General features: G+C 36.0%; 2 protein-coding genes across 2 annotated transcripts in view; both read right to left on the reverse strand.

Moving 5' to 3' along the window:
• Window positions 1-11,876, reverse strand: part of LOC121422792 (transient receptor potential cation channel subfamily A member 1-like) — a 30,689-nt gene extending 18,813 nt beyond the window's left edge. The window contains exons 1-10 of the mRNA XM_041617988.1: window positions 10,637-11,876; window positions 10,141-10,300; window positions 6,084-6,262; window positions 5,259-5,366; window positions 4,983-5,091; window positions 4,342-4,439; window positions 2,876-3,048; window positions 2,379-2,542; window positions 1,506-1,669; window positions 431-513 (exon numbers count right to left, since the gene is read on the reverse strand). Of these exons, the coding sequence (XP_041473922.1) occupies window positions 431-513; window positions 1,506-1,669; window positions 2,379-2,542; window positions 2,876-3,048; window positions 4,342-4,439; window positions 4,983-5,091; window positions 5,259-5,366; window positions 6,084-6,262; window positions 10,141-10,300; window positions 10,637-11,299 (1,901 nt within the window). The 5' untranslated portion in view covers window positions 11,300-11,876. The remainder of the gene's footprint in view (window positions 1-430; window positions 514-1,505; window positions 1,670-2,378; window positions 2,543-2,875; window positions 3,049-4,341; window positions 4,440-4,982; window positions 5,092-5,258; window positions 5,367-6,083; window positions 6,263-10,140; window positions 10,301-10,636) is intronic.
• Window positions 11,877-14,416: 2,540 nt separating this feature from the next.
• The window catches only part of LOC121422289 (transient receptor potential cation channel subfamily A member 1-like), a 32,632-nt gene continuing 28,569 nt past the window's right edge, over window positions 14,417-18,479 (reverse strand). Inside the window, exons 26-27 of the mRNA XM_041617226.1 lie at window positions 17,421-17,521; window positions 14,417-16,824 (exon numbers count right to left, since the gene is read on the reverse strand). Coding sequence (XP_041473160.1) covers window positions 16,653-16,824; window positions 17,421-17,521 — 273 coding nt within the window. The 3' untranslated portion in view covers window positions 14,417-16,652. The remainder of the gene's footprint in view (window positions 16,825-17,420; window positions 17,522-18,479) is intronic.

Raw genomic sequence — 18,479 nt, forward strand, 5'->3', positions numbered from 1 at the left:
AACGTTAGATGACATACTACCGTATAACCATATAGCTCACATTATTAAATCAGTTCTAGACATGCTTTGAAACTCATGAATCTTACCGATTTGCTTCCTTCCTTAAAACATTTGGAACGTTTTGTTTGATACAAGAGACTTTTGTCACCACAAAATTACATACACGAAAATTTTGGGTCGTGCAACCAATAACCACTTTCGATGTAAAAAAAATGTATATATATATATGTATATATTACCACCATATATTACCACCTTCATGACATTGAAGGCTTGTTGCAGTCAGTTTCTTCTTTTTCAGTTTTTGGGGATTTACAAAGGACGCTAACTTTCCATATAAGAATATCACTCAACATACACTTTAATATTATTATTTTCCCTTTCTTTTCTTTCTGTAGCATCATTGAGAAGAGAATTTCAAAGGACTTACTGAGCTGCGATGTGGACTGGTGACTTTCCAAGGACATCGCGAACTTCACCTTGAGCTTCGTATTTGAGCAGTAGTTTTATCATCTAAAATAAACAAAATGAGAAACTGTTTCACGCGAATCTGGTGAAAGATTATGTTAATTTTTTTATACTAAAAAAAAACAGAATACGTGAGCAGCGCAACTTGGGAGAAGATCTTTTAAACAGGGCTTTTGGTAAATATTGGTTGTGTACAGAAAGAAAGCTGATCATTAATGTAAACTTTCTAAACATGTAAACACCCACTCTGCAAGTTGATTGAGTTGGGGGAGCGGTAGATTTACGTTATTCGTTCTAACTTTGCTTTCCTACAAAGATAATGCAGAGAGTTACATGTATTTGTATAATTTGCTTTGCCATTTTCATTTGTTGTGGGTGATTTTGAAGGGGAAAAGCCAATCGTTATATTTTACATCAAATTGTTCAACATAAGTTTGCTTTTGGCAACGGTTGACATCGGTCAGAAGGAATGAAATTATGTATATAAAGAAACAAAAATGAGTTAGAATGTGCTTATATATAGATCAATATTTATTTAGCAAAGAGAAAACTGTGATTAACATTACCATAATCGTAGAAAGTTTTGAAGCACTTTCTTCTTAATTCTATTGTCTCACTTGTTATGAGAATCGTTTTTGAGCGGCATGTTGGTTAAAACCGACCCCCATCTCTCCCTTTAAAAACATTCCCTAGACACAACCTTTAAGTTAGTGGATCATTGACTTTTAAATCACTATTGTAAAAGACATTACGGTATTTGTATGTGTTTTCGACTTAGTCGTATGTCATATTTTATACTCAGTTATAGAATGTGTCAACTTGACTATTTTTAGACTAAATTTAAAGTTCCTACTCCGTAATGTAAACATGTTAGGAAAGATTGTCTAGCAGAAGAAGAAGGAAAAAAGAAGAAGATGGAGAAGAAATAGAAGAAGAGGAAGAGAACGAAGAATAATTGAAGAAAAAGCAGAAGAAGAAGAGGATGAAGAAGAAGAACAAGAAGAGAAGGAAGACGATAACAAGGAAGAAGAACTTACATCCACATTACCAGCTTCGGCTGCGTAATGAAGTGGTGTTTGATCGTAATGATCAGTTAAATTGAGTAAGCCATAACCGCCATGTTTGAGAAGAAATTCTAGAAAGTTTGGATGATCCATCTCCGCAGCCCAATGTAAGGGTGACTTGTGGTGCACGTCGAATACTGTATCAACAGATATGATGACAAGAGTTATTTTTAGTTTAAAACGTATTATGAGATGCACTTTAGAAGGGTATTAACTCAAATGTTTAGTAAACCGGTTAGGTATACCTCTTTTAAAATCGAATGGAACTTCATTCTATTCCTAGACGTGTCGCGTCCATATATGACAATCTTTGTGCATTGGCATGACAGCTGGGCCCATACTAACGGGGAGCAAGACGTCATGATTATAGATATGTTTTGAAAAACCGAAAGGGGATTAATTAAAATTGTACAAATCAATGAAGTTCTAAGTTGTTGTTGTTATATATGGATCGAAAGTCATTCGTATTCTCGTCATCATCACCACCCAGTAATATCATCACTACCATTACCCGGACCAACACCACTGTCTTTCGTCACCATCGTCATAAACTGCATCAACAATATCATCTCCCCAAAATATCAAGTATTTTACCATCACCATCAATTTCAACATCGTCAGTATTATCACAACTATCATCAAAAACATGATCTGCATCGTTGTAATTATAAACAGCACCATGACCATGATCAGTTTCATGATCATTTCTTCTTTCCACCCTTTTCCCTTTATCTTCCTTTTTTTTACTGGAAAAAATACAGGAGTGATCCCCCACTGCCCCCGGTGGCATCGCCCCTGGAACAAAGACATAAGGTAAGAAAATTGATTGTTTTAGTAAGATCTTACCAAACACCTGCGCGCCTCTGGTAAGAAGAAGCTCTCCTGCCGGTGTATGACCTTTCCACGCAGCGCAGAGAAGAGGCGTAAAGCTGTTATTATCGATATCATCGACCACGGCTCCTTCGTGGATGAGCACGGCCATGGTCTCCACACGGTTATAAACAGTGGCCCTATAGATAAAAGTTGTAAGAAGCATGACTGTGAAAAGTAAATAGTTAAGCAGCCTTGTTCCGATTCCGAACAAACATTTACAAATCGTTGGAAACCATTACCCCCAACAAGTTCTGCACTTTCACTTTTGCAATTATATGTATTTCCATGAATATGATGAATATTTACATATTATCTGCAAAATATACCGAATGAAGACTAAAAAACCTATCTATAATTTTTAAATTGTATTTTCCCCAGAGTTCGTATCTAAGGGAAATATCACGTGTTCTTGCTTATTGAACCTCCAATATATCATGGATTTAGAAGTACCCCAACGTCACAAACTTTACCTGTGCAGTGGCGTCATGCCTTCATTATCCTTCATGTCGATGTCGGCTCCGTTCTCGATCAGCTGCATAACCGTGGTCGTAGCGCCGTTCATTGCCGCAATGTGGATCGGGGTCATCCCATTCTTCTTTCTAACGTTCACATCAACCCCGTTGTCTAGTAGTCGTTGGATTACCTGTGGGGAAAATAACAAAATTTCATTTTGGTTTTCTTCATCTTCCTCTCTTTTTATTTTCGTCTCATTCTGTGGCACTAGTGTAGACGGGCCTCTCCTGAAGAGGTTCCGAGCCAACTTCTCTAGAAGTTCAATACTATGATTGATTGATTGATTGAATGGTTTATTTATTTATTTCAACACTCACTGAAAATCGCAGCCAAAGGCTGAATTACATTCAGTTGACATATGGTTTATATACAGACATTTTAAAAATATACAAATTGGAACAAAATAGCCAAATATCAAAATTGTTCTACAAAATAATTATACATATATGAAATAAATTGAAATACTCAGCATATGAGAAGAAAGCCTCAGAGAAAGAATAAAGTACATAGGAAAACATGTTAGAACGAAAGACGGAATGAAAAAGAAGAAGACAGGGAGACAGGAACAAAGTTAAAAAGTTTGGGTATTTAACAAACATGGAAAAAAAAACATCGGTAATAGTAATTATAATGCAACAAATGGAAAACTGAGGAAGAAACAAATTATATTGGAATACGTGTTTTAAGCCAGTGCAACTAACGTAATTCGGAACATTTCAACGGTAACGAAAAATAACATCTTGAAGTATGAAATTATCCAGGTAGGTATGATTTGTCATAATGAAATTTTTTTTTTCCATAAAGGGCTATTTGGATTAAAAAAAAGAGGTGCCTGAGTTGTTTAATTAATAAAGCATATAGAGAACAGAGTTCTTGAGTTCTTTAAAATAAGTGTTTGTATTTACCTATGTATAAATCAAAATAAACAAAATATGTTTTAATTTTTTTCATCGTTTTTTTTTCTCCTGTACATTCCTGTACATTCATGGGAGGGGTCAATGCGCTCATTTATGTTATCATGAACAACCCAACAAGACATTCCTTTAACATTTTCTATTCATAATGAAGAGTAATACTGGATAACCACTCTACAAGTTAAAGCTTCAGATTTCATCTTGTTTAAAATATAATTAGTTTTTGGACCATTCAAATATTGATTTTTAAAGAATTTTTCATTCTCTATTTTCTTAATAAAAAAATTCTTGATACACAACGTTGTTTTTTTTCCATTCGACAGTCATTTCCATTGTTGGCAAACAAGACCTTTTTATTACTAGTTGAGATATTGCCGAATAATGAAATAGATTCATTTTCTAGAACTCCCACCGCACTATAAAAATCTGTATCCATCCATGGATATGTCTCTATGACGAACAATCCACTGGTCTTAGAAACTTAGGTCTCATCAAAGCCATTTTGTTACCTCTGTCCTTCTCTTGGAGACAGCAAGGTGTAAAGATGTATTGCTCTCATTATCTTCATCCATCAGATAATCACCCACTGGTATACACGTCTTTTTAGCTGGACAACAAAAAGATTAGAGAATGAAGAAATTAAAGATAAATCAGTGGATTTAAATAACTTTTCGATCAGAAAAGCAAGGCTTGACCCGTGATATACGAGATTTGGCTTCTGTGAATTGGAATGATTGGGGTAAGTTTTGGACGAATTGTGAATTCTGTATAGAGTTAGAGTGGCATCTCCGTAGATCTCTGGGATTCTCTGTCGGCCGTTTCGGTAACGGAACAAAGTTGGTTTGAAGTCGGTTTCAAGTTTGATGTTGTAGGTGCTGAATAGGTGCTTCTATTCATTCTTCTTCTTTTTCTTCTTCTTTTTTCTTCTCTTCTTTTTCTTTTTCTTTTTTATTTTCTTCTTCTTCTTCTCTTTGTTTTCCTTCTTTTTCTGCTTCTTCTCCACAAAATTCTGCTCCTTCTTCTCATCACCACGAATCCGCATTGCCACCTCTTCATTTCCGTCTTTCTACATTTTTTCTTAGCATATCTTCGCATTTCATTTTCCCCAAAACAAACCTAGGGGGAACTCCGGATGAATTCAAACTCTCACCTGTTTCAAGGAACATATCAATGAGGTCGACATGTCCGTTCATCACTGCTCTCATCAAAGGTGTGTAATAGTTAGCATCTTTCGCTCTGATGTAGGCTCCGTGCTCAACCTACACAAGTGGGGAAAGGCAGTCATAACAGGTGAAGCACTTTTATTCAATATATTAAAAGAACGTTACAACAACTTGCTGCCAGTTAAAAATAAGATATGAGGGCTACTGTCAACCATTAAATAAAGCTTTATACTTTGAAATATGAGGATGTCCGGTTAACTTACGAGTAACTTGCATACGCCCATACTTCCATTCGTAGCAGCTAAATGTAGAGGCGTACATTCGTCATTATCAATGGCACTAACGTCTGCCTTTCCAAGCGTCACCAGAATCTGATAATAAAGAAGAGCAAAGGGGAATGAATTATTCAAAATTAAATCAGTTTTATTCATGAAGAAGAAAAAAAAAATCATATTAGAAAACCCCAGCTTGCACAACTTGACATGAGTTTACATTAACATAATTTTTTGTTTGCATGTACTACATATACATGAGAGTAGACTTACGGTTATCCATTTTATAGTCGTGCTCATTATATGAACTGCCTTTATAATCGTCGTCAAAACGATCATTGTTATCAACATCATTACCAACCATCACAATTATGACCATGGTGGCCGTAAGCAGCGGGGAGGGGAGACAGATGACTAATGCCTTTTTGTATTGTACATTTTAAACATTTCATGAAATACACGTAGAGTGTGCATCAGATCCTTTTTATTTAAAGTTTGAAACAGAAACTCAATAGCTTCGCTCCGTCTCTTATATATATATATATATATATATATATATATATATGAACATTTTACGTTTCCCTTGCTTCCCCCGGCTTCCGCCCTCCCCCCCCCCCCCCCCCCCCCGTGAAACTTTAAGGCAGGCATCCGACCATAATCATCAATGACGTCACAATGTAGGATCCTCGTTATAATCGCCGTTGTGACTATCACAATGAGCATAATGAACGTTGCGCATCTCCTGGCTCGTCTGCTCTTCCCAGAGACTTTGTACCAGTCTTCAGCAAGGAATATTTATCACATTTCCCCCCTTACCTTCGTAATCTCAACATGTCCTCTCCTCGCACTGATGTGGAGCGGTGTCATACCACCAGTGGTTCTTTTATTGACATCAGCGCATCGTGCTAGGAGTACGTGGGCGACGTCGGCACTGTTCATACGAGCAGCAGCATGGAGTGGGGTTGCCTTTATGTCAAGCTCAGTCACATCAACATCTGTCAAGGTAGAAGTTTACATTAAACTTAACATTTCAAATCAAACTCTAAAATTTACCTCCTGTTTTCAAAGTCAAATCCACCCTAACATGACTGATTTGAGTACAAATATAAATCTAAAAACATAATAAGTTTATCAAAATCAAATGTAGGAAAGGAAGATCAGGGGGACCGTTTCATTGAAAGTTGTCAGAACCGACAACTTTCCTTTCACCGACAGTTACCATAGTAACATAGTAACAGCCAATCGAATCCAAGGATTTCACTGAAACTATTAGCGCTGACAATAAGATCTAGTCAGTACTGGCAACTTTCATTAAACGTCACCCCGATGATTATAAAGCTGTTAAGATTTTAAACATGCATGATGCAGTTGTTAGGCATAACATAAAAAAAGACTTCCTAATTTCATTATCTATTTAACCGTTTATTCATCAATGAATTACAGTGAGATTAGGTAATCAATTCAATTCCGTTATAACGTGGAGGTATAATAGACAGACAACGATATGTAAATAGCTTCCAATTTCTAAAGAAAAGCAAAAAGAATACGCAGGTGCAGCCGGAGGTGCAGTAGCCTTTGGTTGGGACCTACGATGCCGCCAATTTCATGCGAAAAGTGACTTGTGTTAAAAATATGGAGATGTCTGGGATATTGCCATTTTTATTTGATCACAAGACATGGATGTTAAACACATGACGAAATATGCGTCAAAGGCCTACTGTGTCATGAAAATGGGCGAAATATTGAATGATAACAGTTTTAAAATGTGATAAAACATAATAATTTGACATTATTGACATCAACATTTTATAATATCCCACAAACTTCCACACTATAAAAATATTATGATTAGTTTGTTGGAATATATCAATTTGTGATACTATGTGTCAAAACTACGGTCAACTGCGGCCAGTCGAGTAATTTCAAATCGTATTTCAAGAAATATTGCAACATTTATTTTTCTGTCCCCTGTAAAAGTGAACAATGTATCTGCTCATATTATCCGACCGGAGGCAGCGTAAAGATATTATTACAACAGCGTGTTTTCTTTTGTAATTCGCCCGTAAGTCTGTTGTTAGGCAGGAATCTTATGTCTACAATCTGCAAGAAATATGCAATGAAACGTAACATATTTAATCATAGCGGCATCAATTTAAGTGGCAATAAAGGGAATGTGTTGGATGGTTCTCCATGTTTTAAAACTCCTTGTAGAGTTACTCTTCACTGTAAAGACGCTATCTAAAAATTAAGCACTCTGTTAAAGTACTCAAACAAGTATTATTTGAAGTTTTGAACAACTGTTTGTTATGCCATGGTCACATTTGTTCTACGGCGGCCGTACGGCGAGTCGAAAACAGCCGTTTTAACATTTTTTCTGTCCAACTACATATAGGTGGTTTGAATCAAAATTGATAAAACGGCTGTTTTCGACTAGCCGCACGGCCGCCGTAGAACAAATATGACCATGGTATGTTAGAGTGACAAGCTGAAACAACGTGCTCAGAGAATTTCAAGCAACGTTTTTTACAGTGAAACAGCGGACCCTGCATGACAAATACCATTCCCCAATGACGACAACCTCTACTAGCTAAGAATGCAGGTCATTGATCGGGGTCAATCTATAATACAGCGAATGGGTTCGGTTTCACTGTATCACAAATTGGAATCATGCAAAGCGAGAAAAATGAATATTGTCATTCAATTAACAAATATTAATGATAGCCTACCATTAATATTTATAGGATTGTTTCAATGGAATAAAATGAGGCCACATTATCTGCATCATGATTGTTCCATGGTCCTGCGGGATGCGGGAAGTGATTTGTTTTTGTCAAACTTAAAAGAAAAAAAGCATCATCCGCAATTAAATATTCCTGGCCCATGCATTGTTCTAATGGCATTTTTGTTTTATTTTGTTCATTATCAGGCATTTCAGTCGTACTAACGGTACAGAATCCATTAACATAATTATAAAAAACGTATTTCTGATGAGTATGCAGAATATTGTTATCATCCAACGATGATAGCAAGATTCAATCCAGTATTCATGTATATCATTGGGCGTTGAATTATTGCCACCTTTCCTCTGAATATTACATTTAGTATGGTACGCAACCATATATATTGGACTTCGGACTAACCTATAAGTAGACAATAACATTTTACTCTCTGTTCTACCATACCAAACAGAATTGGCGACAAATACGAAGTGTATAAAGAAATCAACCGGATCATTGATAAACTACAATAACTATTGTAAAGAATATGAGAAAAATTCCCAGAACGAAATCGTTTTGTTCAGCTCAGCAACAATCATAGGTATACACATATTATGCGTCCATTCGAAACTGTGTGCTCTAACTCGAATGGTTCTAGAAAAATAAAAACCATGTATTGTCGATGATTAATTATAACCTAAATCTAATCACAATTATATTTCATAATAAAGCTAAGATCGCTCTCCCCAATTTGATGTAACTAATATGAGTACTTCATGTGTGAATAAGTACAATAAATTTGAAGAAAGGGTAGTAAAAGATATTTGGTGAGAGGTGTATACATTTTCAAAAGAAATGTTAATGATTAAAGAGGATTTTATTGCACATTCTGTCCGTAATAATCGTATTTAAATCAGTTTTATTCGTCCTCACCCCGACATCTGAAATAGTTGGGATTTACAAAACATTCAAAGTAAAATGTCGATAGCAATCGGATGATATTTACATGTATTTGACAAGGGACTGAATTTTGTCTTGTATCGGTCTATGTGATTATTGAGGGCAACATGGATATAAACCCCTCAAAAAAAGTTTTGCAACTCAGTTTTGGGGGATGATATCTTTTTAGTTAATGTAGTATAAAAAATGAAACTGGTATTATTAGAAAGCTGAATTATTCTTCTTTACAATGACATGCCATTTGAGAAAAGTCAGAAGTGAAATGTTGCAAAATGCATTGATTTCTAACAAGAGTCTCCATTTCTATAGAATTTCCACCATGCAGGTGACAGTGAATACACTCGGTCCATCCTCGAAACAATTGGAAATTCGCTATTGGAAACATTTCATTTCTAACATTGCTGCGTATTATCATGTTTGTGTATTTCATGATAACACTATCATTACAAATGAAACATGATTGTAAAGAAGAATAATCATGCTTTCTAAAGATATCACTTTTACACATGATGATGGCACATTAAGAAATTTATCAGCACTCAAACTTGCAGTTTGAGTTGCAGAACTCTAACATGACATGACAACGAATTTTGCAACATTTCATTTTTTTACATTGCTGCAGATTTATCATGTCTGTGTATTTCATGCTAGCAATAGCATTACAAATGACACATGATCATTAAGAAGAATAATCATACTTTCCAATGATACCACTTTTACATATGATGATGTTACACTAAGAAATTAATTAGCACTCAAACCTGAGTTGCAGAACTTTTTTTGAGGGGTTTATATGCATTCCTGGGGCCCGTTGCATAAAACTTTTTACCTGAGAAAACTCAGGTTGTTTTTACCGGAGTTTTTGCCCTGTGCTAAAGTCAATGGTGGAAATCAGACTAACCTTAGTTTTCAGTTTTTACCAGAGTTTTCTCAGGTAAAAAGTTTTATGCAACAGGCTTCTTCTCTGATATGAAGTAAACTTGAAATTAAACTTCAAGACCCCCCTTTTCTTGATCATATTCTCGCATTTCCCATCCAATGACCTGATTTGAATATACTCGGCCTTCACGGGATATCCTGTCAAGTTATTTGGTACCCACAAACATTATTATCTCTGCATGTCGTGTGTTATACCTGACGAATATTAATCTGTCTGTATATCATGGATATTAAAAAATAATAATTTTGAGAATCACCTGCTCCTCTGCTAAGCAATTCCCTGGCGATAAAATCCCGATTGTTGATGGAGGCGTGATGGAGTAAGGCCAAGTTGTTCTTGTCGAGTTTATTCACATTGAATGAAATATTCTCATCGAGAAGGTTTCTCAGATCTTTAAGGTCACCACTCCGAACAGCCTATAGTAAAAAAGGGGATAAAAATATTTATCATAATAATGAAAAAAAAAAATCAGCGATATCTTGATTATCAATAATAGTATTTTCATCAGTTTCACCACCACCACCATCATCTTGTTTTTGGATATGCCGTTATCGTCGTCATCATTAGTGATATTCATGGTCTGAAATATGCATTACATCAATTTAAAATGAGAATTCATTTGGATTTTCCCTATTGAGTGCTAAAAACTAATCACAATTCAATTCATATTCTTCCAGCATCGATTCATTAAATAGATAGCATGCAATCGAAAAGTGATAACAAACTTTGAATTAAATAGCGGAGCTACTTACTTCCGTCAAGTTTACAATCAGCAAAGGTGAATAGACTTTATTCAACCTGTTGTTCTTGGTTGTTTTCTGAATCTTAGATTTGAACTCATGAAAGAACCCTTCCTTCGTCTTCTTGACCTTTCGTAACTCTTCATCATCAGCCGGATCATCGAAGCCCTGGTTCACCTTCCAACCTTCATCACCTTTAGATTCCGGGTACGTCCCGGCGTTTCGAAAATTGGCAAACGATTGTCTGTTCTTCTGTCTAAAATCGAATTTCGAGTTGGAGATGACTTTCCGCGAGCGCTCTGGACGGCTGTCGGTGAACACCGTGGTGGAGACCGACATCGCCGACGGTTGCTGATAGCCGACATCGCTGCTGAGATCATTCATTGGAATCCCATTTTCACCATTCACGCTCCTGGTTGCGCCATGGTTGGACCTCAAACGCAGCCCACCAGGACTGGTGTTCGTGCTGACGTTCGAGGCTTCGTCGTCCGCCATCGATTCCGTGATCGAGGGGAGAAGTCTTGACGGCATCAATGTTGAGACACCGATGACGGGGCTGGCGCATCGCCTTTCTTGGTCGTAGATGAGATGTCGGAGGTCGTTGATATTGCTGTCATCGCTGCTTGATGAGACGTTCCCTAGCCCCTCATCCGATCCACCATGCTCCCTATCCATAGAGCTAATCAGAGAAATAAACAATCAACTGATCGGTGCCTTTTCCTGGTTGTCATTTGCGTAATGCTATTTGATGGAAATAGAATTGTTGACTGTCAAAACTCACACGTAAAGAGTTGATTAACCCTGATTAGAGTTTACAGTCATATCCGTCGTAAAAAAACACTTTTACTTCCAATCAGTTGTCAAATCTGCTGTTGTACCTTCAACGCTTTGAACTTTTTCAATGGTATTCCCTTTTTATCGATCCAGTTGACTCTCAATTCATGGAGGTTAATTGAACGTAGATGGTCAAATGCACGAATCAGTAACAATTATTTATTTCCTCCAAGATGTAGATCACATAGGCTGATATCAGTATCGATACCATTCGCTTATGTCAATGTCTACCTCTCCCTCATTTCCAGATATCCACTCCTCCAAACTGGCTGGCCATTGACTATCTAGTTGTAGGTTTTTTGGTAGAAACTTCAGCAGGAAACTCCCAAAATGAAGTGTTAAAAATGGTTCAATATTCCTGTTCTACATGAACGCACAGGCGTGCCAATACCAAACACACGCCGCGATCAACAGAAGCTCGGAGATGTACGGGAAACCATTCGTATGACAATGCATTTATTCTTAGCACTTGTCTGGACTCTCACTGAGGTCTTTTGTCCTCAAAAGAAAAGAGAAAGTTTGCCCAAGGTATCTTCAAATGTTTACCCAATACGATGACGTTAATTGAGAACCTATGTATCACACGTTTTATGTAACTGCTATCATTGCATGTACATGTACTTTATTATGTAGGGAATGTACATGTAGCTGAATATGATACAGTTGATCATCATTTACATCATGGAAAAGTCGCCCAAATAAAAACCAATTTACTTATTGATTTTTGGAAATGTTATGTTACGTAATCCTGAGACTTAAACTTCAGGGGATCTCTCAAAACATCCACAGGCGATTATATGTGACAAATTAATTGAAAAAAACACTATAATCCTATGGGGACACACCCAATCAGCCAAAACTTCTTTTAGATAACTTCGTAACCACTGTAAGGATATTACGTCACAAGACTACAAGAACGCAAGGACAATATATGAGCAGTGGCGTACTGTGAGCCAAGAAATAAGAGGGGACTATATAATGGCGTATCGGGCAAAATTTATTACCAAAAACGTTGCGAGTGAGCAAAATTTATTACCAAAAACAAGATCAATTTTTGTGAGTTTTTTTATACATTTAAAAATGATATCATATTTCACCCTTTTCTCCTTCCCTTTCTCTCTTTTCTTTTTCTTGGTCGTGATTTTTTTTTTTGGGGGGGGGGCAAGCGATCACAAGCCCCCGCCCATGAACGCCATTCAACAAATAGGGATAGAGAAAAGTGGAGAATTAGAGAATGGAAGAAGAGGAAAGTTACCGTATTGTGTTGTAACATTGTTCCATCGAATGTGATTCACCAGCTTCAGCCACCCCCCCTCTTTTTTTTGGGGGGGGCTATTAATTCCGAATGTGGACAATATGAAATACCCACCAAAACATAACCTTTGTTATAGAACAAAAACTAAGGGGTTAAGACTAAATAATATTCAATATAATGCTTGTGATTTTACAAATATATACCTTCCCTTAAAAATAAATTAATAGAAATGAGTAGAAAAGTAAATAAATCAAATTAATGGATGGGGATATTATCGCATCATAATATGTCTAATATATTATTAAAGGGGAATCCAACCTTTATTATTATTATTATTTATATCGCCATAAAAAACATACAAAAATTGTACAATGTAAATACAAAAATACAATTTGAAATTGAATAATTAAATATGAACAGTAGAAATGAAAGCAAAAAAGTAAGAAAATGGTTTTTCCATAGGCCAGGGCTCGCAAAAGTAAAATTCAATACTATTGCCCAGAGGCATGGGAGCCCTCATTGAAAACCATTGAGAGAGTATTGCACATTCCGGTATATGAAATTACACATTATTAAAATTCAAATAAAACACATTCAACAAACATTGGTCATAGAATGTGTGAGAGAGGAGAAAAGGGTAAAACAGAATGGTGAGAGTTTGACAGAAATCGGACAAGAATTTAAAAGGTAATAGCTGGTATGAAATTTAGATCCATCATGCTGTTTGCAATTTCAGATTAAAAATTGGGTTATTAAGTAAATTTTGACAAGTGGTAGGGACAAAATTCCCATAGGCTAAGTACTTAATCATCAATAATGTTTGAATTTCTCAACTGTATCTATTACCCTGGGGCAGTAATCAAAATATAAGCAATAGCAAATAGTTTATGCCCTCATGAAAGAAAAATATAAATTCAAGCAATTTGACTCTTTGTATGCTGAATTAGATTTGTGGGTATAATAATGACAATTGTTTCCTTGTTATGTTCTTTAAATCAAGATTTCCATATCACACAATTGATACTTGTGATCATTATATAGATGTTATCCAAGAAATATTGCCTTTTATTAGTTTCTCTAATTTGAAGTTAGGGGAGAAAACTAATTATTACGATTTTTCAATTCAATTGTACGAATGTGCAAAATTGCAACATCAGCGCAAAAAGGGTTTTAAAAAATTGTTATTATAACAATTTTTGGTGGAAGAAGGGTGGTTCTTGCCTTACATCACTATGACATCACTAATGCGGCCATTTAAAAGCATCCATTTATAGTGATTATCAATATTAACAACTTAAAAAATATAACTTTCTTGTTGCCTGTATTATTGTGCAAACTCCAACCTATCGAATTGTCTTATCTTTTTCCTCGAAAAAATGTTTATTTTGGTTGGATTCCCTTTTAAAATATTTTGAATTGTAGAAACTTTCACTGGTCCGTAAAGGCTAAACCAAATCCATTTGGATTGAAATTAGGTTTTTCTTAGCTTCATTACTATCTACTGAGTTTCAACAATGGAAATTGATGATATTGGTGATCTGTACTTCTGTCTGTCTGTTTGCCTCTCCCCCCCCCCCTCTCTCTCTCTCTCTGACGAAAATGTGCACAGTACTAGTCCTTAAAGCCAGACAATATTCTGTCGGAGAAACAAGGTTCACATTTCACAACAGAAGTAAATTTCACAAGAAATAAACCGAAAGTGATCGATGGAAAGAGTACTGTTTATTAGATTCCACATTTCACCGGCAATTTCATCTACATAAATATGCAATACATTTTGTTAACATGTGATAAATAGTACTGAGTTTAAAACTGACATGAGCTCGTTTTCACGTGATGAATATGTACATGATAACCCACTTTAACTGCAGTAAATGTTCCTTTTGAAATTGAAATAACAAAGACATCATAAAGTGAATGATACAGTCTTTTGTGCAAAGTGCAAACATTGAAAGGAGAATATGTCCGAAAACTCTGTAAAATTGCAAGAATACTTATTACCCTTCACGTAAAGTCATAAAAAGCATAGGCCGTGTCTTATTTTTTCCATAAACTTGTGCTATATATTCTATCAACATTCGATGTGCAATATGAGTACATAGACTTAAGCAAGAATATAATACAAACAACTTCGTCGACTGCAAAAACAGTTGAAGTTTGCATGAAGTATTCATTTGTGAATACATAATTTGTTAAATAGTAGTGCACAAGTATGTGTTCAATAGAGGCTCGTTCAGTAATCTCAACAACAAGGCTCAGTTTACACATTGTGTGCGAAGTCAGCAGGATTCAAATATGAGGAGAATTATTAAAAAAGAATGTTGCAAAGTTATGAAGCACTTCACCAATCATGCCAATGCCCAGTTGGTGACAAAAAGAGCTGTCGGGCAGTAAAATTTTTGAAATATAAGTAGGTCTACATTGCATTATGTATAATCAAGGCTTTTTAATTTATATTGTCACTTTAAAAATAATTAAAAAATAAGTCTTCTAAGATTTAAATAGATACCTATTTCTGTTATCATGTTTAAACCTATTCTTTAAAAGTACCATATACTAATAGTGCTTAGAACAAGTATTTTGAACAATTGATTGAAATCTAAATGTTCTTTGATGTCTGAAAATAACTGTAACATTTAAAACATATCAATAATAACCATGGCAATGATAAGAATAACGATTTTGATTTTCAAGCGAGATTTATGCAAATCGAACAATAATGACACGTATGAACATTCTAAAATATTATAGCTCAATTTAGTATCCGTCCCCAAATCATTACCGCAGTTCCCATGCATAACTGCTGTGACGGATAAATACGACCCCGACAAACAATATTGGTAAAGATTAATGTAAAATTCAACTGCCATCATTATCATTATCATTAGTTGAAATGTAAAGGAATTATGGTTGATTTTACCATTTTCTCCCCTTTTTTGTGGTCGGACAAATTCGCTGATACATTGGACATTTTGACCATGGACCTTTTTTAGGCTTGTTTAAATTGATTGTTTATATGATAACTAACCACTGGACCACACGGGTCGTGTGGTCCAGTGGTTAGAGCATTGGCCTCATAATCGCAAGGTTGTGAGTTCGAATCCCAACACTGCCATTGTCTCCACTTTGATAAAAAGGCCCGAGAGTGATATCTGTCGTCTATAACGTCAGCCACTATGACTGATTAACCTAGACGTAAAATGTTTCATAGGTAATTGGTTATATACCATCTTGGCGTTTACCAGCAAAATGCTGTCCTGCCGAGTTCCTACGGGAGTTACCACAAATAGAATAGAATAAATTTCTCGATGCACAAAAGTACGACTGATCGTAATTTTGCTCGTTATGGTACCTTTATTTGATTCTAAATTCTGATTTTTTTTTCAAGGCTATACCATGGTAGCTGCCGCTGAAGGAGTCAGTGGTTCCAGGATAAAGATTTCTTAAGAATTTTCAAATCAAAATGAAAGGTTCCACAGACTCCGCCGCATTTGCCACCCGAGAATAATAAGAGTGCAGGATGAGACGTTTACAGTAAAATATGCTATCAAAACAATAATTACAGATTAACAGGTGCATCCATGGGAGAAATGAGATGAATTGGTTAACTCAAACCATGTCACCTCAGTAAAGTAAATTGGCAACCAGTTTGTTTAATTATGTTAACATTCGTTATTTCGGCGAGTGGCATCTTGGCTTTATTAGGGGTAACATTAATATCTTAGCACCAGAACTCGACGAATAGGAGTGCTATTACAAGTGAACGTTACTCTTATCAAAGTAGACTTAGCTCAATTTAGTAAAGTTAATCCGCTTCTTTTGGGCAATTTAAGAACGAGGAAACATTCAAGTGAAATATTAAGTCTTGTTTCTGATATTTCAAATAGATAGAACTTGTTTCGATCTATCTCTTTCATTCTATCCTTCTATCTCTCCCTACTATACGACCGATGATGTAGGATTATCTCCATCATCCTGGTCATCAGGTGGATCATCGTAGAGTTCTTCAAGAGTATCGAAATCCTGTGACTTGGCAAGGACGCCCTCTTTGTCAGCTACCCGTCGTAGGATGTCACCTTGTTGCTTGATCAACAGTTTCAAAGTTGACATCCTGGTGAAGAGACAATTGAAAAGAAAAAAAAATTGCAGAGCTCATCATGTGACTACTACATGTAATTTGATTGAGAAATACAAGACAGGTTTGAAGCAATTGGTACAGCTTGACACCGCTTTGGGAATTGCAGACAACAAACCATTCTACAAATATTAAAAGGAGTGAATTTGTCACTCGTTCGGCTCAGAATGATTTGGTAAATTTCCACTCGAAATTGAATGGTCTAAGCCGATATTCCTTCATCGATTTTCACTAGCTAGGAGAGTTCGGTAACTGACTTATCGATGCGGGTTAGACTTGATAAATTTAACTCTAAGACCCCCCCCCCCCCTTAGCTCCACCAATTTCACGGGATTAAGGAAAAAAGTGCAGTGTGAAAAGCATAAAAATGTTATTTTACATTGAGATTTAAAGAAACATAACATATCAGTGCGCTTAGGCCTCTGGTATAAATCACAGCTTTAAAGGTTACCAAACCATTTCGTTATACATATCTGCATATATGTCTGTATTCTAAAGTTGTATTTAATATTTGATCTCTAAAGTTGTGGTTTAACTATAACCAGTGGTCACGGAAGTGATGGAATACTTACATTGCTTTATGCTTTCGAAGTTCGTCTAAGACATGTTCTGCATTTCGGGGCGCTGACTTCTCATCCGTTTCAACAAATGCGGCATCTTCTTTAGGAAAGAACTGCGTGGTTGACAAATTTGAAAGAGTCACAAGTTGAGTGGTTAACTTTTTAGACTGGTTTCGGAAGTATCCGTCTGTACGTGCTATCCCGTAACCAATGGTGGTGACATGATCTTGGCATTGCATATTTGCATAAAAATATCTGAAGTAAGTTTATACAATCAAAGCGGCTTTATTTGAAATTGAAAGATACGAGGAACATATGATTGAAAGACTAGTAATCACATGGATAACAAGTCGATATTTATTATTGCCAAGAATGTTCTAACAAAAATAAGCGACGGAATTCTAGAATGTACTGAGCGCAATTTCCATTGTTGGCTTTCCAAAGCATTCATTGACAGAACATAATTCGTTACTTATCATTATCATCAATTCCATTTTCAAAGTCACGAGGGATTGTCATAATCAACACATTATCCTCATTCACATCACCAATACTAATTGTTATTTTCCTTTCATCACCACCAACATAATCACCATTATGACCATTAAGGATAGTAATAAGAGGCATTTGTATAGTGCCATCTATCTAGAAGCAATCTATTCCGAGGCGCATTGTTATCATTATTTTTATTACCCATTAACACCATCTTCATCATTATCATAATTAACAGCGTCATCATAACTATCAGCTTCATCACTATTATCATCATCATCATCATCATCATCATCTCCATCACCACCATCACCATCACCATCAAAGCAGCTTTATTGTTATCCTCATAAACATCACCGTCGACACCACCACATCATCAACAACAAGAGCAATACCATTGCCAACACCTTCACCACCACTCTCAACATATTCAACAACATCATTGCCCACGCCACCAACTTTATTATCACTGCCAACATCACCATCGCGACTTTAATCGTTAGCATCACCGCCGATACAACTATCACCATCATCAACATCGCTCCCGACACCACCACAACCATCAAAATTACCAACACC

The sequence above is a fragment of the Lytechinus variegatus genome, chromosome 10, assembly GCF_018143015.1.
Source record: "Lytechinus variegatus isolate NC3 chromosome 10, Lvar_3.0, whole genome shotgun sequence".
Taxonomy (NCBI): Eukaryota; Metazoa; Echinodermata; class Echinoidea; order Temnopleuroida; family Toxopneustidae; genus Lytechinus; species Lytechinus variegatus.